Consider the following 24,217-nt stretch of genomic DNA (forward strand, 5'->3'; position numbering starts at 1 on the left):
ACTAAGGTATTTGTCATTTCTTACCTTTATTACCCAAGTTTTCACTAGAGAGATTGATTATGTCAATGCCGTTTTTTAAGATCCAACTGAAAAATAATAACTAATTAGCTCAAATATTTAAAGTAATAAATTACTAATAATTTAATTTTTAAACCTTTTAGTCATAAGAAGCTTTAATTCTTTAAAAGCTTCAATTTGACCCTTGGGGAATGTAAAGAACACATCTGTATCCTAAAGCCAAAACTTAATCATATGGCTTCATGCCGATTGATCAAAAAAGTAGAGTTGTTCCTAAACCAACCCTTACTATACCATTTGGCACAATGGTTTTTACCTTTTATATATACCTTTGAAATACCCAGGCCAACATTTTTAGTAAGTTGCATCCATATTAAGAGGTAACAAGTGCAAATAATCACATATTTAACACATGATACTTGCTTGACTACTACAAAAGTAATTATAATTATACTAAGGTTTTTCTACAGCAAACTGAGTTATTCATCACAGTAATGGTTTTGAAAAATTCCTGCACTACTACCAACGCAAATTTATCCATCTCTAAATTAAACAAGGACTTTATGTAACAGTATACTTATGAAAAGATTTATAGAATGGTTTGTGTTTATTTCAACATCATGTTGAGGATCAATTAAGATTTACAGGTTCCACAAATGGACATATTTTCTAATAAAAACCTATTCCTCAATTGCTGCTCTCTGAATCTGAATGTAACCAAAGGCAGCACACTGATGTAATAACGTTCCTGAAAGTCAAGATATAAATCCAAACTTTGGCAGTTTTATCAAAATGTCCTTGACAATTAATTACTCTGCTAATTTGCAAAAACCCTACTGCTTTGTGTAACATTTTCAATACAGAAATAAAATACTCTTCAAATAATACATTTTAAAAGATGATTAAGTTTTGCAAAATTAAATAGCATAAATTAAGCATATTAACATTGTTTTTCTGACAACATGAAATAACCAATTTACGAAAACTGCAATGGACTAAATAAAAAACACAAATGTCACAATGTGAGGCACATTTATCCTCACATATTACTGAACTTACAAAATCTACTAAAATATTTTAAAATTCCATTGATTCCATTAATACATAAAAAGAAATTGCAAAAATTCTTAAGACTATATAAGAGTCATCAATTACACAGGCACTTCACATGTAAACAATCTACAGTACAACTGAAAATATTTTGGCACCAACCTATAATACTAAAAGAATTTAATATAAAGCCAGAGTTCTATAATTTCTACTCACTTTTTTCTAGAAAACTAAGACCAAAGATTGAAGAAATTATGTATAAACTAGAATTACAAGCATATTAAATAACTCAAATATAGAATTGTTTTAAATTGGTAAAAAATGATTACCTTATCCACATGTTCACCAGTATGCTATGATAAAAAAAATTAAACCTAATGTGATTATTGAATTGAAACCACATTTTAAATTTAGTATTAATCTGATTATTGAAAAATAATCAAGGTTATCAGCTGACTTAGTAAAAAGAGAATTTGAATTTATCAAAAACTCTTAAATTGATCCAGTTTTCCCCCAAAAGAAGTTTGGGCAATGCAAAATTGAATTTTAATGTTTTAACATAATATTTATTAAACCTAAGGCTTGATGTAATAAAATTATTTTTGATTAGACATCCTTATTCATAAATTTGAGATATTTGAAATCACTTCAAATGAAACTAGACACTTATGATTTTTAAATGTTATAATCAAGCCGTAGAAAGCTGAGATGCCTTGGTTGTAGGTAATTCAAGAAGAGCCTGAACTGTGACACCAACTTTCACAAGACCTCTTTCTTCCAAAATATGATGAGGCAAACAGAGTCTTTCCTGAAAAAAAAAAAACAAATGATATCTGAACATTTGCTTTTTAATAGTGTAGCAAAACCTGAAAAAGTCAGAACTGGGTTTTTAAAACATGCTTTTTATGAAACTTCAAGTTAAAAGTACACAATTCTAATTAGATTAAAATCTAATTTTAAAATGTCTGTTTCAATACATTTTTATGGTATGGAATTCTATTTTACAGGTTGTGTTTTGACCTGAAGTTGATCTGATACACACAATAAGCAAATATTTTAAAGTGAGACAGTGGTGCTAAATGTTCCCTAAGCTTTCATGCTACAGCAGAAAGAGCACTACATTTCCAGCCAAGGGATCTAAGGGCCATATGAAGTACTAAAGGTACTAAAATTCCCTGACACTCTGTTTTTTCAACCTGAAAATGGAACTGTGTGAGGAACAAACAGAGCAGTCTATATACGGAACCACTTTGTAAACTGTTCAGTCCTATACAAAACTAGCCACTCTGGTTCTTTCTATCAGTTCTGAGGTTCCATGGTCTGTGATGTATACAGCACTTCAGTACTTTTTTTTGTCTTAAGGTTACTTCCCTCCAGCTTCTAGTGATGTGTTGCTTCTTAGTTCCAATAGTCTAGAATTTAATAAATAACAACTGCCTTCTCTTCTAAGTCATCACGTGTGTCACTTGATATTCACAACTCTATGAGAAAGAGGGTTCAGAGACAACTTTGCATTAGGTTTCATTAGCCTTCACTGATCCTCTTCTAACAATCTTAATGTTTCCAACGGTTCTGTCTTCACCCTCTTCTCTTTTCAAACTATATCCTCTCCTTGGTATTCTCAAAGCCTCATCAAAACTACAAGGGTTTTAACTGAAGGTCTGCATGCATGTGCACAACAAATAAATTTGGTAGCATTTTTGAAGAAACAATGCATTCTACTGCTTCAGGTGGGACACTCGCTCATCTCAGGAAAATAAGAATGGATACATTGGGTGGCAAACAGACCATCTACAGGTCCCATCTGGTCCATAATTTGTTTTAGTTAGCTACCACAGTGTTTTAAAAATCTAGAAACATTACTTTTTTTTTTTGCAGTACATGGGCCTCTCACTGTTGTGGCCTCTCCCGTTGCGGAGCACAGGCTCCAGACGCGCAGGCTCAGCGGCCATGGCTCACGGGCCTAGCCACTCCGCGGCATGTGGGATCTTCCCGGACCAGGGCACGAACCCGTGTCCCCTGCATCGGCAGGCGGACTCTCAACCACTGCGTCACCAGGGAAGCCCACTTTTTTTTTTTTTAATTCAGTGTTTCTAGGAACATTGGAAGCCTTGGCAAGACAGGGCCCTTATTCCCAAATAGTAACAACTATATTTTCCATCCTGATAACTTTCAAATCTTTATTTCCTGCCAAGATCTCTCTATTGAGCTCCAGATACAAATGTCAACTTGATACAGCCAAATGGATATCCAACAGACAAATCAAAATCAATATGTCCACAACAGAACTACTTCTTACTAAATTAACTTCTCCTCTGTATTCTATACCTCAGTGAGTAATACACTATTCAATCTCTCTCAACATAAACCTGGGAATCATAGTAGTCTCTTTCCTCCTTACTCCCGTAAGTCAATCACCAAATACTACTGATAATATCTCATTTATCAAGAGTTCTCATAAACTATCTTCTCACTCCATTTTCACTGCAACATTTGTTGCCCTCCTAATATTTTGCTTATTTATTCAAAAAATCACTAAAATATATATTAGAAAAGAAAAACAGGTGTCACATCAATGACCTCAACTCTCATCTTAGAAACTAGAAAAAGAAAAGCAAAGTAAACCAATGGTAAGCATAAAGAAGGAAATAATGAAGACGAGAGAGGAAAACAATAAAATTAAAAAACAGAAAATAATAGCAAGAAAAAAAATCAATGAAATCAAACATTAGTTCATTGAGAAAAATTTTTTCAAATTCATAAATCCCTAGCTAGATTAATCACAAAAAAGAGAGAAAATACAAGAACTACCAATATCAGGAATAAAAGAAGTGACACCACAAGAGAGTCTACAAATACTAAAATGATAATAAGGGGGACATTATAAACAACATTATAACAATAAGTTTGACAAACTACATGAAATGGACAAATTCTTTGAAAGATACAGTATACCAAAGCTCATACAAGAACAAACAGAAAAATAGAATAGCCCTATATCTAATAAAGAAATTGAATTGTAGTTAAATACTTTCCCACAAAGAAAACCCCTTGCCTAGATGGCTTCAAGGTTCAATAATGAATTTGACTAAATAAAGAAATAATAGCAATTCTACCCAAAATCTTCAAGAAAAGTGAACAGCAGGGAATACTTCCTAACATGTTCCATGAGGTCAGCATTACTGGACACCAAAACCAGGCAAAACCATTAAAAGAAAGAAAACAGAAGACTAATAACCCCACTAACATAGATGCAAAAGGGCTAAACAAAATTTTAGCAAATTGAATCCAACAATATAAAAATAACAACAACAAAATCCATCATGACCAAGTAGGGTTTATCCCAGCAGTCCAGGTTTGAGTTAATATCTGAAAATCAACCAATGTAATTCACAATGCTGTGAAAGAAAAAATATGTTAACTCAGCAGATGTAGAAAAAGCACTTGACACAACAACATCCATTTGTGGTAAGAACTCTCAGAAAACTAGAATCATATTTCTCATAAGGAACCTGTATCTGGAATATATACAGAAGTTAATAATAAAAAGGAGACTAATTCAATTAACAAATGAGCACAGGATTTGAAAAGACATTTCTCCAAAGAATATATACAAATAGTCAATAGGCACACAAAAAGATGCCCAACATCATTAATCATTAAGGAAATGCTAATCAAAACCACAATGGGGCTTCCCTGGTAGTCCAGCGGTTAATACTCCGTGCTCCCAATGCAGCGGGCCCGGGTTCGATCCCCGGTCAGGGAACTAGATCCTGCATGCTGCAACTAAGACCTGGTGCAGCCAAATAAATAAATAAATATTTTAAAAAAAAACCCATAATGAGACCACTTCAGACCCACTAGTATGACTAGAATCAAAAAGGTAGACAAGGGCTTCCCTGGTGGCGCAGTGGTTGCGAGTCCGCCTGCCAATGCAGGGGACACGGGTTCGTGCCCCGGTCCGGGAAAATCCCACATGCCACGGAGCGGCTGGGGCCGTGAGCCATGGCCGCTGAACCTGCGCGTCCAGAGCCTGTGCTCCGCAACGGGAGAGACCACAACAGTGAGAGGCCCGTGTACCGCAAAAAAAAAAAAAAAAGGTAGACAATAATAATTGTTGGTGAGGATTCAGAGAAATTAGAACCCTCATACATTGCTGGTGGTAATGTAAATCAGAAAATAACTTAGAAGTTCCTCAGAAAGGTAAACATAGAGCTACCATATAATCCAGCATAGAGCAACCATATAAACTACCATATAACGTAGTTAACTAAGAGAATTAAAACATTTTCAAACAAAAACGTGTTCATGAATGTGCATAGCAGCATTATTCATAATAAACAATGAGTGGAAACAGCCCTAATATCCATCAACTGATGAATGGTAAACAAACTGTGGTATATACATAGAGCCCTAAAAAATGAGGTAGAGCCATATTTCAGAGATAGAGACTCCAGTTCTAGATCACCAAAATAAAGCAAATATTACAATAAAGTAAGTCACATGAACTTCTGTTTCCTAGTGAATACAAAAGTTATGTTTACATTATACTGCAATCTATTAGTGTGCAATAACACTGTCTTAAAACAAACCTTAATTATAAAATACTTTCTTGCTAAAAAATTCTAATCATCATCTGACAATGCAGGGTTGCCACAAACCTTCAATTCGTAAAAAATGCAGTATCTGTGAAGCACAGTAAAGTGAAGTGCAATAAAACTGGGTATGTCTGTACTGCTTTATGCTACAACATGGATGAACCTTGAGAGTATTATGCTAAATGAAAGAAGCCAGACACAAAAGACCCCATAACATATGATGTCATTAATATGTGATGTCCAGAATAGGAAAATTCATAGAGATAGAACAGGAGAGGGACTGTTAACACGTAAGAGGTTTCTTTCTGGGGTGATAAAAATATTCTACACTTAGGGAATGTGAATTGGCATAGCCACTATGGAGAACAGTATGGAGGTTCCTTAAAAAACTACAAATAGAAATACCATATGACCCAGTAATCCTACTACTAGGCATATACCCTGAGAAAGCCATAATTCAAAAAGAGTCATGTACCAAAATGTTCATTGCAGCTCTGTTTACAATAGCCAGGAGATGGAAGCAACCTAAGTGTCCATCATCGTATGAATGGATAAAGAAGATGTGGCACATATATACAATGGAATATCACTCAGCCATAAAAAGAAACGAAATTGAGTTATTTGTAGTGAGGTGGATGGACCTAGAGTCTGTCATACAGAGTGAAGTAAGTCAGAAAGAGAAAGACAAATACCGTATGCTAACACATATATATGGAATCTAAGAAAAAAAAATGTCATGAAGAACCTAGGGGTAAGGCAGGAATAAAGACACAGACCTACTAGAGAATGGACTTGAGGATATGGGGAGGGGGAAGGGTAAGCTGTGACAAAGTGAGAGAGTGGCATGGACATATATACACTACCAAATGTAAAATAGATAGCTAGTGGGAAGCAGCCGCATGACACAGGGAGATCAGCTCGGTGCTTTGTGACCACCTAGAGGGGTGGGATAGGGAGGGTGGGAGGCAGACGCAAGAGGCAAGATATGTGGGAACATATGTATACGTATAACTGATTCGTTTTGTTATAAAGCAGAAACTAACACACCATTGTAAAGCAATTATACTCCAATAAAGATGTTAAACAAAAAAATGAGCTTGTGAAAAAACTAGAACTCAGGCCCACCAGACCTACTGAATCACAATCTGCACTTTTACAATCTCCCCAGTGTACCTGTGTACCCATGAATAGTTGAAAGGTACATTTCTACCTCCACATGTCTTTTCTGTCTGAGAAATAAACACATTTTATCCAGTTTCATATAAATAAAACACTCAAAAATGCAAAAAACAAAAAAATATGCTACACTTAGACTGCTGCCCAACTCTGTGAATATACTAAAAATCATTGAATTATACACTTTAAATGGGTGAATTTTATGGTATGTTAATTATATCTCAATAATAATGTTTAAAAAAAATGTGTGTAACCAATCCCAGGCCTAAAAAAAGATAACTTCAATCCATACTTTTCAACACATATAAAAATTAACCGGACCTGCCCAGAAGGGGAGAGGTGGCACATCCAGACAGGGGCCTCAGGAGTGTGGAGTTCTGGAGTTTCGTACCATGTTGATGACAGGCTCTTAGTGCCCCAGCCACGCCTCAGGTCTGTGCCTCTGAGGTGGGAGAGCCAAGTTCAGGACACTGGTCTACAAGAGACCTCCCAGCTCCACGTAATATCAAACGGCGAAAATCTCCCAGAGGTCTCCATCTCAACACCAAGACCCAGCTTCACTCAACGACCAGCAAGCTACAGTGCTGGACGCCCTATGCCAAACAACTAGCAAGACAGGAACACAACCCCACTCATTAGCAGAGAGGCTTCCTAAAATCATAATAAGGCCACAGACACCCCAAAACACACCACCAGACATGGACCTGCCCACCAGAAAGACAAGATCCAGCCTCATCCACCAGAACAGAGGCACTAGTCCTGTCCACCAGGAAGCCTACACAACCCACTGAACCAACCTTAGCCACTGGGGACAGACACCAAAAAAAACGGGAACTATGAACCTGCAGCCTGCAAAAAGGAGACCCCAAACACAGTAAGATAAGCAAAACGAGAAGACAGAAAAACACACAGCAGATGAAGGAGCAAGATAAAAACCCACCAGACCAAACAAATGAAGAGGAAATAGGCAGTCTACCTGAAAAAGAATTCAGAATAATGATAGTAGAGATGGTCCAAAATCTTGGAAATAGAATGGAGAAAATACAAGAAACGTTTAACAAGGACCTAGAAGAACTAAAGAGCAAACAAACAGTGATGAAAAACACAATAAATGAAATTAAAAATTCTCTAGAAGGGATCAATAGCAGAATAACTGAGGCAGAAGAACAGATAAGTGACCTGAAAAATAAAATAGTGGAAATAACTACTACAGAGCAAAATAAAGAAAAAAGAATGAAAGGAATTGAGGACAGTCTCAGAGACCTCTGGGACAACACTATAGGCACCAACATTCGAATTACAGGCGTCCCAGAAGAAGAGGAGAAAAACAAAGGGACTGAGAAAATCTTTGAAGAGATTATAGTAGAAAACTTCCTTAATATGGGAAAGGAAATAGTTAATCAAGTCGAGGAAGCACAGAGAGTCCCATTCAGGATAAATCCAAGGAGAAACACACCAAGACACATATTAATCAAACTATCAAAAATTAAATACAAAGAAAAAATATTAAAAGCAGCAACAGAAAAGCAACAAATAACACACAAGGGAATCCCCATAACGTTAACAGCTGATCTTTCAGCAGAAACTCTGCAAGCCAGAAGGGCGTGGCAGGACATATTTGAAGTGATGAAGGAGGAAAATCTAGAACCAAGATTACTCTACACAGCAAGGATCTCATTCAGATTTGATGGAGAAATTAAAACCTTTACAGACAAGCAAAAGCTAAGAGAATTCAGCACCACCAAACCAGCTTTACAACAAATGCTAGAGGAACTTCTCTAGGCAGGAAACACAAGAGAAAGAAAAGACCTACAATAACAAACCCGAAACAATTAAGAAAATGGTAATAGGACATACATATCAATAATTACCTTAAATGTCAATGGACTAAATGCTCCCACCAAAAGACATAGACTGGCTGAATGGATACAAAAACAAGACCCGTATATATGTTGTCTACAAGAGACCCACTTCAGACCTAGGGACACATACAGACGGACAGTGAGGGTATGGAAAAGATATTCCATGCAAATGGAAATCAGAAGAAAGCTGGAGTAGCAATTCTCATATCAGACAAAATAGACTTTAAAACAAAGACTATTACAAGAGACAAAGAAGGACACTACATAATGATCAAGGGATCGATCCAAGAAGAAGATATAACAATTGTAAATATTTATGCACCCAACATAGGAGCACCTCAATACATAAGGCAAATGCTAACAGACATAAAAGGGGAAATCGATAGTAACACAATCATAGTGGGGGACTTTAACACCCCACTTTCACCAATGGACAGATCATCCAAAATGAAAATAAATAAGGAAACACAAGCTTTATTTGGTACATTAAACAAGATGCACTTAATTGATATTTATAGGACATTCCATCCAAAAACAACAAAATACACACTCTTTTCAAGTGCTCACAGAACATTCTCCAGGACAGATCATATCTTGGGTCACATATCAAGCCTTGGTAAATTTAAGAAAATTGAAATCGTGTCAAGTATCTTTTCTGACCACAACGCTATGAGACTAGATATCAATTACAGGAAAAAATCTGTAAAAAATACAAACACTTGGAGGCTAAACAATACACTACTTAATAACCAAGAGATCACTGAAGAAATCAAAGAGGAACTCAAAAAACACCTAGAAACAAATGACAATGGAAACACAACCACACAACACCTATGGGATGCAGCAAAAGCAGTTGTAAGAGGGAAGTTTAGGGTAATACAATCCTACCTTAAGAAACAAGAAATATCTCAAATAAACAACCTAACCTTACACCTAAAGCAATTAGAGAAAGAAGAACAAAAAACCCCAAAGTTAGCAGAAGGAAAGAAATAAAAATCAGATCAGAAATAAATGAAAAAGAAATGAAGGAAACAATACCAAAGATCAATAAAACTAAAAGCTGGTTCTTTGAGAAGACAAACAAAATTGATAAACCATTAGCCAGACTCATCAAGAAAAAAAGGGAGAAGACTCAAATCAATAGAATTAGAAATGAAAAAGGGGACGTAAAAACTGACACTGCAGAAATACAAAGGATCATGAGAGATTACTATAAGCAACTATATGCCAATAAAATGGACAACCTGGAAAAAATGGACAAATTCTTAGAAATGCACAACCTGCCAAGACTGAACCAGGAAGAAATAGAAAATATGAACAGACCAATCACAAGCACTGAAATTGAAACTGTGATTAAAAATCTTCCAACAGGGCTTCCCTGGTGGCGCAGTGGTTGAGAGTCTGCCTGCCAATGCAGGCGACACGGGTTCGTGCCCCGGTCCAGGAAGATCCCACGTGCCATGGAGTGGCTAGGCCCGTGAGCCATGGCCGCTGAGCCTGCGCGTCCGGAGCCTGTGCTCCGCAATGGGAGAGGCCACAACAGTGAGAGGCCCGCGTACCGCAAAAAAAAAAAAAAAAATCTTCCAACAAACAAAAGCCCAGGACCAGATGGCTTCACAGGCGAATTCTATCAAACATTTAGAGAAGAGCTAACACCTATCCTTCTCAAACTCTTCCAAAATATAGCAGAGGGAGGAACACTCCCAAACTCATTCTATGAGGCCACCATCACCCTGATACCAAAACCAGACAAAGATGTCACAAAGGAAGAAAACTACAGGCCAATATCACTGATGAACATAGATGCAAAAATCCTCCACAAAATACTAGCAAACTGAATGCAACAGCACATTAAAAGGATCATACGCCATGATCAAGTGGGGTTTATCCTAGGAATGCGAGGATTCTTCAATATATGCAAATCAATCAATGTGATACACCATATTAACAAATTGAAGGAGAAAAACTATATGATCATCTCAATAGATGGAGAGAAAGCTTTCGACAAAATTCAACACCGATTTATGATAAAAACCCTGCAGAAAGTAGGCATAGAGGGAACTTTCCTCAACATAATAAAGGCCATATATGACAAACCCACAGCCAACATCACCCTCAATGGTGAAAAACTGAAACTATTTCTACAATTACTTTAAAAGCAGCTTAAAATCATTCATTAGATAGCTGTTACAGTTGAAGCTGTGACTCAGTAGAAGGTACCAAGGGAAGGTATTCATTTTCATGTTCAGAAAGCATTACTCATTCCTACTGTGAAGAAGAATCCAGTTTGCATGCAATAAATTAATAATTAAATGATCATTTTGTTAGAAAAATAATTACCTGTGAGACACCCAGCTTTTTACAAGCATCAAGAAAATTTTCTACATTTCTTCGACATTTTGCCATGCTAAGTTTAGGCTGTAAAGTAAGAAAAAAAGGTATATTTTCAGGTATATTTATACGAAATTAATAAAAACTGAAAATTAAATTTATTGAAGTATATTATTTAAAGATTGTTTCAAGAAGCTCTATCTTCCTTTAGAGAACTAACAAATTGCAGACAAAACTTACCACTGCTGGTGATGGCACATGAATACTAGCTACAGAGCGTGGCCTTATGTGATTGGCTAAATGGCAAAGAACAACCCCATCCATCAGTGCAGCTCCAATGTCATCAGGCAAAATTACTTTTAACCTGGATTCGAGATTCTACAAAAGAAACGGGTATAAATCACAGATATCCTATCTAAACATATATGTTATATATTTATACAACTAATCATTATGTAATCTAAAATTTTAAAGAGTACTGAAAATAAAATATACCTTGTTAATTTTCCACATTAAACTCATTTCTATAAAGGAGACCTGAAAGGTCAATATGACTTACATTGCGAAGTTGTCGTATTTGCTCTCGTTCTTCCCGTAGATGTTCCATCTTTCTTCTCATTGTAAAACCTGGATCTGCTGCCCCATATTCCTGACGAGATGAGCGGCTAAAAGCTATAAAACAGAAATTTCCTAGCTTATTACAAAGCTAACAGGAAGGATCAACCATCGGTGGGGAAAGAGACATGATAAAAAGAACCAGAACAAAATGACATAAAACACTATTATTATTAACAAATTCTAAATATTTTTTACAGAATATAACTGAAATCTGCTTATTTGCATAATTGAAAGTAACAGGGAAGACAAGTGTAACAATTTCTACCACCTATACATGTTCTTACTTAAACATATATTATTAGAAACTTATGATCCAGGTTAAGAATTATTACTGAACACAAATCAGCCTTTATTATCTTTAAAGAAAAAGGAAATTATTCTTGAAGGTCAATACAGTTATTCACGAATAAAAACTATAATTCAATACCTTGCCAAGTAACATGGATCCATTTTCTTTTGGGCTTGCCAAATGCGAAAAGATCCCTTTTTAAAACCACAATATAATGGAGTGCTATAATTTCAAACAGTGTTTGGTCTGCTGGCAGAGTGGTCATTCTAATAGCAGTCACAGTAGAGTAGAAATAAGACTGCAGTATATCTAAGGCAAAAAGCTGAGGTTTCAGGAGCTTGAAAGTAAAGAGGAAGAAAGAAATGGGGAATGGGAATTGGAAAGACAAATAAGGTTAAGAGAAAATTACTTTTAGGAGAGGGGAAAGAATCTATGTGTACTTAAAACTATGGAATCAATCCCATTTAAGCTGAGAAACTCGTTTCATATATAGCCAATAAATTTTATTTGCAGAATATATATTTACCTGATCTAGGCTTCAAGCCAAAGGGACCATGTGAAAAAGCATCAGTTCTATCATAATCCTAAAAACAAAAAACAAATAAAACCTCTTTTCTTTCAAAATAATCAAGGTAGTTATTCATATCCATTCCAATTTTGAGAAGTATTTTTTTCCATGATTAGTGTAGTAGAGAAAGGTAAACTGCATTTCAATTCAAATTGATATATTTCACTTTTAAAAGGTCTATAAATATTTGCTAATTGACTTCTCCCTCATAGTATAAGGAAAATGAAAATTATTGAAGCATATAAAATAGATATTTTTTGAATGAAGAACCAGATTAAAGTCTCCCCCAAAATGAAAAAAAGCTTCAATGAAAAGATAAGTGAAATTAGTAAAACTTACTCAGTACCTACTATGGACTTGACCCTTAGTGGATAATCTGAGGCAAATATACACATTCATACTAATAGGGGCTGCAGAGTGATAGATAATAAAGTATTATTTCTTCTATCTGAATGCACATTGTTTCAAAGTGCTTTCACACAGTAGTGTGCTTTGGAAAGAACTGTGGTATATTTTAAAAATCTGAACTTAGAGTCAGAAAGTTTAGGCTAAGCCTTGAGCAAAACATTTAATTTCTCTGTAACTGTTCCTTCATCTTTAAAATGGGATGTTGTAAAGATTAAGTGAGATAACTAAAAGAAAACACTTTGTAAATTATAAGATGGAAAGATAATGTAATTTTAGCAGCATCTTATTTAATCTGTACAACAACTGAAGTAGCCAGAGTTTGGGCTTCAGTCACTTCTCTACCATTTATCGACTGGAGTCTTTAGGAAAAGTTATCAGTCTCTGCAGCTGTAAAATAATGAGGATACTACCCAGCTCATGGGACTGCTCTTAGGTTTAAATGTATAGGCAAGCACTTTGTTAATAGTAAAGCACTATACTAATTGTTTTTATCATTTTCCTTTCACAGATGAAACTAAAACAATCAGAATTCTGTTGACTCTCTTAATTTTCTGATTAACATATGATAAGCAATTCAAGTTGAAAGTCAGTTGAGCTACTAAAATACATGCTCACCACCCTATCCCTCTACAAGCCTCAGTTTGTCTTGATTACTTTGGTTAAAGTGTTATGAATTTCCAGACAAAATTTTCACTTATCCAAATGTAAGGAAAAATGTATTATAAAAGCAATAATTTATTTGAGAAAACTGGCACTGATACTCTCCCCATGAGTACAGATCATAAAATCATAAAGTACCTAGTTAAATAAGGCAGCACTTACATTTGTTATAACTGAAAGTAAAAAAAGGATTTACAAAAGCATGTGACAAAGACTAATTTTAGGATATCCTAATTTAAATTATTTTCTAAAAGAATGCAAACCATTTTCCTGCCATATAAATAATTTAGAAACATATTTATAAAATTAATGTCCACGTCCATTTAACAGTTTTATAATGCAACTCACCCAAAACAATAGACAAAGAATCCTGGCTTTTTAAAAAATTAACATCACCTATATAAGATGAAATACTGGCTAATTAACCAAAGTTATATGGTGAATTTGGATCATCCAAACGTTTAGACAAAGTTCTGAATTCACCAAATGAACACATAATCATCTATTTACTAATGCCAATACACTTTTAGAATACTAAAGTAATCTGAAGTAGAAGAGATACTGTTTAGAATTTTTTAAATTTATCTCTTATTGTGAAGCAATAGGTTTAACTAAATTAGAAGAGTTAATCATTCAAACCACCAAAGTATTTGATTGAGATCTCAGAAACTCTAACTTTCATCTACCCCTTCTCCCCATGCTCCTCCTTAGGTCTAAGATACTAGGAAAGGTGTACCCTCCTGTCGATAGGAACAACCCACTACAGGGATGTTTCTCGTGGAAAAAGGAAGTTTTTCTTGCATTGCTTTCAGACCTAACTGGTTATGAGAAAAACCAAAGGCCATTGCACAATGCTGAAGTACTTTTTTCAAATTTAAAATCTGAAAGCTGTTCTTATCATTGATTTCAAAATATGGATGAATTATAAAACCTAAAAAAATGTATAAAGTGAATTATTTTCTGTGATCTATAGGCATTTTTCAATAACTAATTTAAGTGATATTGATTACGAATATTTGTTCAAAAATATAGTGTTCTTAGAATTTTTTATAGGCTAGGTTTGTATAAATTAATCTACTATGGATTTTTAAATATGGGTGAATAAATTACACTTAAAAAAAGAAAGATGAGGTTAGAGAGAAGAGACAAAGAAACCTATGTAAACACATTTAAAAACAGAACTTGTACCTCAGATGATACTGGAGATTGTGGTGACATATTAGCATTATCACTGTCTTGCTAAAATATAAAAACAAGAAGATGAAAGATGAAATTAAAATATGAATGATGATTTAGACATATAAAAGGAAAACTGAAAATTTTTTGATTAACTACTAAAGGAAGAATCTGGAAAATGCCATCTACCACCTTGCCAAAGTGTGGTCTGTGGACCAGTAGCATCAGCATCCTCTGGGAGCTTGTTAGAAATGCAGAATCTCAGGCCCCACCCAAGACCTACTGAATCAGAATCTGTATTTCAGGTGATTCATAAGCCCTTTAAACTTTTAGAAGTAGTATCTACTTACATCAAATATTTTCTTATAAATATATTTCCTTTAAATATCACAAATGAAAAACCTTTCTATATTTCTTAGAAAATAGCCATGTGTTAAGATTAATTCCTGATGGGAAATGGCAACAATATGTTACAATCTGAGACAGGTACATGGAAGCATGCAAAAATTCCATCACGCCAAATAATAACATTTACCTGGAAAATTATGTGTATCTAACATAGGCTTAGAAATAATGACAAAGAATTAATTGAATTGCATAAAATACTACTAAATGGTCCATGTTTTTTCAATGATTACTACTAAACAAATACAAAATTCTTAACATTTAATCTTGAATATGCATACCACAGACAACATGTATTCATCATCAACAAATGATTACTATCTACTATATGTCAGACACTGGTGCTAGACACTGGGAACACTGAAATTTGGTAAAATGTCATCCACTCAAGGATCTCTCAGTCTAGGGGGAAAACAGATTCATTTACATGGGTAGTACAACCTTCTCAGTATAAGGATAGAGCTATGCATGATATATTATGAGGCACAGATAAGGGGCACTTGGGGAAACAGTGGGGGTGGTGGATAAAATCAAGTTTCCTGAGAAACTAAAAAACTGAGTAGATGTTTAACAATATTCCAAGATGAGAGGACAACAAGGACAAAGGCACAGAAGTAATAACAGCCAGGACATGGAAGCAACCTAAATGTCCATTGACAGATGAATGGATAAAGAAGATGTGGCACATATATACAATGGAATATTATTCAGCCATAAAAAGAAATGAAATTGAGTTATCTGTACTGAGGTGGATGGACCTAGAGTCTGTCATACAGAGTGAAGTAAGTCAGAAAGAGAAAGACAAATACCATATGCTAACACATATATATGGAATATAAGAAAAAAAATGTCATGAGGAACACTCTTGCACTGTTGGTGGGAATGTATATTGATACAGCCACTGTGGAGAACAGTATGGAGGTTCCTTAAAAAACTACACATAGAACTACCATATGACCCAGCAATCCCACTACTGGGCATATACCCTGAGAAAACCATAATTCAAAAATCATATGTACCCCAATGTTCATTGCAGCACTATTTACAATAGCCCAGAGATGGAAACAACCTAAGTGTCCATCATCAGATGAATGGATAAAGAAGATGTGACACACATATACAATGGAATATTACTCAGCCATAAAAAGAAACGAAATTGAGATATTTGTAGTGAGGTGGATGGACCTAGAATCTGTCATACAGAGTGAAGTAAGTCAGAAAGAGAAAAACAAATGCCGTATGTTAACACATATATATGGAATAAAAAAAAATGTTTCTTTAGAACCTAGAGGCAGGACAGGAATAAAGATGCAGACGTAGAGAATGGACTTGAGGACATAGGGAAGGGGAAGGGGAGGCTGGGATGAAGTGAGAGAGTAGCACTGACATATATACACTACCAAATGTAAAATGGATAGTTAGTGAGAAGCTGCTGTATAGCACAGGGAGATCAGCTTGGTGCTTTGTGCCCACCTAGAGGGGTGGGATAGGGAGGGTGGGAGGGAGGCCCAAGAGGGAGGGGATATGGGGATATATGTATATGTATAGCTGATTCACTTTGTTGTACAGCAGAAATTAACACAACATTGTAAAGCAATTATACTCCAATAAAAATGTTTTAAAAAAAGCAATAAATGTAAGGATGAGTGCAGAAAACCTTGTAATTCCACATTTTTGGACAGTATGGTGAAAGGAAGGCAAATTGTGAGTTGAGGCTGATGTGGTAAGCAGGAGCTTAATGAAGAAGGACCTTGAATTTACCTTCTAAGTGATGAGGAGACAGTGAAGGTTTCTAAGCAAGGGAATGGCCTGATCATATTTGTGTTCTTTGAAACAGTCATTTGCAGCAGAGAGGTGAATGGACTGGAGAGAGGGAGAAGATCAAGGATGCTATTGCAGTAATACAGGCAAGAAATGAGGAGGGCCTGTGCCAGAGCAGAAATGCAGGTGGGGAATGTATTCAGAATATTTCTGTATCAAAAAAAAAAGGTTTTGGTAACTGATTAGATATTGAAGCAGGCAGGATCAAAGTGGATATAATATATAAAGGGACAGGGAAAATATCCAAGCTGAACTTCTAGCTCAGGTACAACAAACGTTTTTTTGGTGATTCCATTTCCTAAAATTAAAGGAGTTTTCAGAAACCCTGCCAAGTATCCAACATCAAATGAATTACCAATCCTTCCAAACAAAAATACACAAAGCTTAAGTATTCATGGTGATGAGACTGTATCATTTCAAAAATGCCAGGCTGCTGTACAGCTTAAAATGATGAGGTAGAAAGATTTATAGTAATGCACAAATGGTTGAAATCTGATTTTAAGTGTTGAAATAGTATACAGAGCTGTGAAAAGAGATTAACAAATTCCAAAGGAAAAATCTCAATTGACCACCAGGTTGATTTAAGAAGATAAAATATAGGAAAATGTAAAAATTTTAAATTAATTAGTTTCAAGATGAATGTTAATAAAATTCTAAAGCTGAACTACAAAGGACAGATGGAAATTACAGGATTAAATTAATAATTGTCTAACAATGCTCAGTTTTTATTATTGGAAAAAACTTGTGCATTAAATCAATAACAAACTGAAAGATGAATTATATTTTACTCTGATTGAGCCAACTACATGTGAAAGTAAATATTTTAAACAATTGCTAATATTACCCTGTTTTCTCACCTCATCGTTTTCATTGCCACTTGAACTCTTCCTTGATGATTTATACTGAAAAATATTTAAATCACATTATTTTATTTTTCCTTGAACAAATAAATTCTCTAACTAGTAAATTATATATGAGGTTTATTCACATTTTGGTACTTTTATTAAATTATCTAAATTATATATAAAATGTAAATTATATGTAAAGATAAATAAACTGTTTAATTACATAACCAGTTTAAACAGTCCTACTACTTACTAATAGCTAACACAAAACAGTACTTTCTATGTGCAAGGCATTGTTCTAAGTACATACATCAAGTAACATTTCCTTCCTAAACCAATCCATTTCCCATTCATTCAGGTTTGCTATCTGAGTGCTGTCTTAAATCCTCCTTTTTCTTAATCCACTATTTACAAAACATCAAGAAGTCAATTCTTTCTGTAATCTCTCTCAGACTTACTTCTTCTGAATTCTCTCAAATATTATTCTATTCTAGGCCCCACTATCTCACGCCTAGCCTGTAATCTCACCAGTAAAAATGTCATCCATTTTTAAGAAACCTACTGATGTTAGGTTAAAAAAATACTATATTAAGTGTATATATTGACTATACAATAACAGTAACAGTGATAATAACACTTATACCAGTGCTTACTATACACCGCGCACTGATTGAAGTGTGTTACATGTATGAACCCATTTAATATTCTTAACCCTGAGGTAAATAGTATTGGGTTGGCCAAAAGGTTCATTCAGTTTTTTCTGTAAGATGGCTCTAGCAGCACTTAGTTGTCTTTAACTTCATTCAAAACAGTTTTGTTAGATTGTATGTGACAGCTGTCATATCAGCTTGCATTTTAAAAAAGACTTATCAAAATTGGTAAATTTTTGTATAGCCATTTTAATATTAAAGATGGAACAGGGCTTCCCTGGTGGCACAGTGGTTGGGAGTCCACCTGCCGATGCAGGGGACACGGGTTCGTGCCCTGGTCCGAGAAGATCCCACATGCCGCGGAGCGGCTGGGCCCGTGAGCCATGGCCGCTGAGCCTGTGCGTCCGGATCCTGTGCTCCGCAACGGGAGAGGCTACAACAGTGAGAGGCCCGTATACCGCAAAAAAAAAAAAAAAAAAAAAAAAAAAAGATGGAACAAAAGAGCAACATTTTCAGCATATTATGCTTTGTTATTTCAAGAAAGGTAAAAACGCAACCAAAATGCATAAAAAGGTTTGTGCAGTGTATGGACAAGGTGCTGTGACTGATCGAACGTGTCAAAAGTGGTTTGCGAAGTTTTGTGCTGGAGATTTCTTGCTGGACTATGCTCCACAGTCGGGTAGGCCAATTGGAGTTGATAGCGATCAAATTGAGACATTAACCGAGAACACTCAACGTTATACCACGCAGGAGATAGCTGACATACTCAAAATATCCAAATCAAGTGTTGAAAATCATTTGCACCAACTTGGTTATGTTAATCGCTTTGATGTTTGGGTTCCACGTAAGTTAAGTGAAAAAAACCTTCTTGACCGTATTTCTGCAGGCGATTCTCTACTTAAACGTAACGAAAACGTTTTGTTTTTAAAACAAATTGTGACAGGAGATAAAAAGTGGTTACTGTATAATAATGTGGAATGGAAGAGATCGTGGGGCAAGCAAAATGAAACACCACCAACCATGCCAAAGGCTGGTCTTCAACCAAAGAAGGTGATGTTGTGTATATGGTGGGACTGGAAGGGAGTCCTCTATTATGAGCTCCTTCCGGAAAACCAAACGATTAATTCCAACAAGTACTGCTCCCACTTAGACCAACTGAAAGCAGCACTCAATGAAAAGCGTCCAGAATTAGTCAACAGAAAACGCATAATCTTCCATCAGGATAACGCAAGACCCCATGTTTCTTTGATAACCAGGCGAAAACTGTTACAGCTTGGCTGGGAAGTTCTGATTCATCTGCCATATTCAGACATTGCACCTTTGGGTTTCCATTTATTTAGGTCTTTACAAAATTCTCTTAACGAAAAAAATTTCAAATCCCTGGAAAACTGTAAAAGGCACCTGGAACAGTTCTTTGCTCAAAAAGACAAAAAGTTTTGGGACGATGGAATTATGAAGTTGCCTGAAAAATTGGAAAAAGTAGTGGAACAAAAGAGTGAATATGTTGTTCAATAAAGTTCTTGGTGAAAATGAAAACTGTGTCTTTTTTTTAAAATTAAAAACCAAAGGCACTTTTCGGCCAACCCAGTATTATCTCCATTTTATACTAAGGCACAGAGGTAATATGCTTAATATCACAAATTCTAGAATGTAAAACAGTGCTTGTTTTTAGGAGCAGGAATCAAGGAAATACAGTTATGACAACCACTAAAGTTCTTCTGATTCCTCCTCGCCAGTAATTATCCTGCAAATCAGTGGCAGATTGACCTTTTCAAAATACTACGTGCAACTCATGACTCTTCTGTTGAAAAAACCTAACTTTCAGATTATGTCCAAATTTCTCTGCCTGGCATTCAAGGTTCTAGTTAATAGCCCCCTTTACTTACGCAGCATTATCTTCCATAACTCTTGGAAAAATAGATAACCTACCTGATAGCTCAACCACAAACTGGAGGATGAGCAGCATTAGGGATGACAAATACAAGACCTAAATTCCTCCACTGTCTCTCCTATGACTTATGACAACTATCACTAATCTACCAAAGTGCTCTTTACAGCTGATTCCAGACATAGCCTCAATATACTTTCAATCCAATGTTCCAGATAGCCACTGAATAGAGTTGACATGTGTGAATAAACCTATTTGCCATCCTTAGGCACAATGTCACTGATGACACTTGTTCTTGTTCTACTTCAACAAAAAAGTGACATTTAGACAGTTGGACACCAGGACCCCAAGATGGCATCAGGCATACTAGTGAAGGCGAAGGAACTCATGGATGTCAAAACAGAGGAGCTGCCCAAGCTTGATACTGATGCAGGATTTCACCCCTAAAGGCACTGCTGGAGAGCTTCAAAGAGGTTACTATGAGTATTACAAGTATTTCACTGGACTTTCCATGCTTATGTGCTTTTCAACTACTGCCTTTCTTACAAGGAACTCAAACATGAGCAGTTATGCAAGTACCACTGAAAAGGAGGACGCAGTCTGCATTCCTGACCATGACCTTCTTTGCCCAGCAGCCCTGATCTTTGCTGAGTCCTTTCATATCCTAATTGAGAATTAACATCTGAAAAAAGATGACTGGTAGGGACTTCCCTGGTGGTACAGTGGTTAAGAATTCGCCTGCCAGTGCAGGGGACACGGGTTCGAGCCCTGGTCCGGGAAGATCCCACATGCCACGGAGCAACTAAGCCCGTGTGCCACAACCACTGAGCCTACACTCTAGAGCCCACGAGCCACAACTACTGAGCCCATGTGCCACAACTACTGAAGCCCAGGCACCAATAGCTCATGTTCTGCAATGAGAAGCCACCTCAGTGAGTAGCCCCCACTCGCCACAACTAGAGAAAGCCCGTGCATAGCAACGAAGACCCAACACAGCCAAAAATAAATAAATAAAATAAATAAATTTATTTAAAAAAAAGATGACTGGTAGAAAAACAAAAGAATGACATTTTAGTGAATAATAAGCTAATATTTATTAGTGTATACTCTGTGGCAAGTGCTGTTCTAAGCACTTTATATTATTAAATAATTCAGTAGTTATAATAATCCTATGAAGGAAGATACTATTAGAGTCATCTGAAGATAAAAAAAAATAATAATAAGCTCAGCAAGATTAGATAATTTGCCAAAGTCACTCAGTTAGTAGATATCTAAGTAAGGACTGGAACCAAAGTGGTTTGATTTCTGAGGTCAAAGCTCTTAACTACTATGCTATACTCTCATCCCTAAATCTTAAATGATTAGTAGGGATTTTTCAGGAATAAAAGAATGGGCATGCTCAGAAGAAGGAAAGCACAAAGGAATAAAAAAGCTCAGCCTATGTAAAAAAGAGTAGCTAGTAACGAGTGAATTGTGGCAGGTAATAAAACTTAAAGAAGTCGGTAAGGATGGCCGTGAAGTTTTTTAAAAGTCCAAATTTTATGTAAGTTATAATGGGGAGCCCATAAAGAATTTTAAGCCAGGGATTTCTCTAAGGACTGTGAAACTAGAGAAAGGGGGACCATTAAGAAGTTATTACAAATGCCCAGACAAGAAAGAATGAGGGTTCCAACAAAAGCAAGGGCAGTAGATATGGAGATGAGGTAATGAATTGGAGAAAGATGCATAATTAGCATCCTGATGACCAATAAGGTAAGAAGAAAGAAAGAAAGCAAAATCAAGGAGGACTGAGGTATAGAGCTTAGAGAACTGGGTGGGTAATACTACTACTAACTAAAATAAAGAACAGAGAGGAGGAGCAAGTTCCATGGTGGTGCGGCAGGAGGGGGAGACATATTGATTTGAAATACATGGCATTCAGACAATTAGAAACACAGGTACAGAGAACAGGAAAAAAAAGTTATGAGATGTAACTTTAGACCCAGGAGAATACGAGACATCTGGAATCATAAAAGCTTCAGAGAGAGTAACAAAAGATGAGACCCCTAAAAACAAGCAGAAGAAAAATCAGAAGAAAAGTTAGCCAGGAGCATCAAAAAGAAAAAAGAAGAATCAAGGAAGGAAAATGAGGCAGAAACCAAGCAAGGAGTTTTGAGAAGAAAGATGTGGTCATCACTGTCAAATGCTACACTAGATTTTGCCATTAGTAGGTACATGTTAGGCTCTAGTGAGGGGCTAGTTCCATGGAGAAATGGAGGTAAAAGACAGACTGCAGTGGGTTAAGGAGTGATCAGAAACTGCAGATCTAGAAATGGCAAGTTTGGCCCTAGAAGAAAACAAAGAGATAAGGCAACAGCTGAAAGGGGAATCAGGGATAATGGTAGAGGTCTGAGCACATTTATAAGATGGAAGGTAAAGAGAAAGGACATAGACGAGTGAACGGATAATTGATAAAGGAAAGGAACAGAGGATGATACAGTCGAGAACTTAGATAATGAGACTTGTATTATTATTACTCAACTGCTATTCTAATTTAAAATGTCCATTATACATGAAAACTTAGGAAGATACTTAGTTTTGCATTACTGCACATATTTAAAGGTCCTAAAATCCAAATCAGAATATATACATAGATTTTTAAATATTCTATAAGTCCAACTTCTTAACTAATTCAACTCAGCTGTCAGTTAACATTAGTTGGAATAACTGAAGTTTTATTATATCTAAATTCAAATACTACAATAAAGGCCTGTTCAGAAACACAAAGATCAGTTCATCTCTGAAGCTTATATTAATTTCACAGAAGGAACAGTACTTGTGCACAAACTCTGACTCAGAACAAATCAGGTTATTTCAGAAGCCCAGTTGGCTTCCCTATTCCGGTATAAAATTAACCATGGTCAGAGAAAATATACAAAAATATTTTCCTTGGGGTTAGCCATTAAGTTAAAATATTGTACTATATGAAATCAGATATGTATTTTAAGAGTCATTATAATGTTTTATCACAAAAGTAGTGAGATACATTTGATGACAAATATATATGGCATTTAAATAAATCAAATAAGCCTTAAAACTAATTTGGTATAGTTATTCTGATTTTTTTTAACTTTATTTAGAAATGAATCATCAAATGCATTTAGAAATTTGTGTTGTCATTCTTACAAAAAATTAAAGCTACTAATTTACACTGAACATTGTCGAAAAAAGGTTAGATTTTCATACTTTGTTGTATATCTTATTCAAATGATATTAATAAATTTCTGTAAAAGATTTTTGTAAGGAACGGCACCAAAAACAGAGGAGAGCTTAAACAAGCTTTATTTGGGAACGCTCCCGGGCGAGGTTCACTGGTCCGAGAGAAAGGGGCCAGAGAAGTCGCGCCCAGGTGTGGGCACGAACAAAATTTATAGGGGCGGACGCAGGGGAGGTGCTTGCTGTGTGAAGCAGCCCTTTTGTGGTAATCTCTCGGGTGTTGTGGCAATGTCAGGTATCGGTTGCATCAGCCTCAGAGCCGTTGGTTCCGCCCCTCGGGGAGCGGGAAGACCGGGGCCGAGTGGTGTGGCAATGTCAGGTGTCGGTTGCATCAGCCACTTTGGCGGGGATTCCGTCTGGCTCCCTGGGCCCTTCCCCGGACCTGCTGGCCTTACAATTTTTAATAAAGTAATGTATTTTCTGGAATACTTTCACTCTGAGAAATGCAGTGATTTTACTTCAGCAACAATGACATTAAATTTTGTTTACTAGAATAGTAATCTACACAAGAGCGGCTGGGAGTCTAAAAGAGTTAATATAACTCTCCTACAATGATTTACTTATATAATCTGACCTAAATTATCTTCTTACTCACATAC

The 24,217-nt window shown here is 35.9% G+C and overlaps 1 protein-coding gene across 6 annotated transcripts in view; it reads right to left on the minus strand.

Annotated features, from left to right (window-relative positions):
- Positions 1 to 1,756: 1,756 nt before the first annotated feature.
- The window catches only part of LRCH2 (leucine rich repeats and calponin homology domain containing 2), a gene marked incomplete at both ends in the record, with an annotated part of 91,338 nt that continues 68,877 nt past the window's right edge, over positions 1,757 to 24,217 (minus strand). For 3 of the 6 annotated variants that reach the window (XM_082864837.1, XM_082864841.1, XM_082864839.1), the window contains 7 exons: positions 1,757 to 1,876; positions 11,045 to 11,122; positions 11,276 to 11,413; positions 11,595 to 11,707; positions 12,469 to 12,526; positions 14,767 to 14,817; positions 17,838 to 17,882. In XM_082864837.1, the coding sequence (XP_082720963.1) occupies positions 1,757 to 1,876; positions 11,045 to 11,122; positions 11,276 to 11,413; positions 11,595 to 11,707; positions 12,469 to 12,526; positions 14,767 to 14,817; positions 17,838 to 17,882 (603 nt within the window). The remainder of the gene's footprint in view (positions 1,877 to 11,044; positions 11,123 to 11,275; positions 11,414 to 11,594; positions 11,708 to 12,468; positions 12,527 to 14,766; positions 14,818 to 17,837; positions 17,883 to 24,217) is intronic. The other 3 variants (XM_082864842.1, XM_082864840.1, XM_082864838.1) reach the window with 1 other exon arrangement.

Source organism: Leucopleurus acutus, assembly GCF_964270905.1.
Source record: "Leucopleurus acutus genome assembly, chromosome: X".
NCBI lineage: Eukaryota > Metazoa > Chordata > Mammalia > Artiodactyla > Delphinidae > Leucopleurus > Leucopleurus acutus.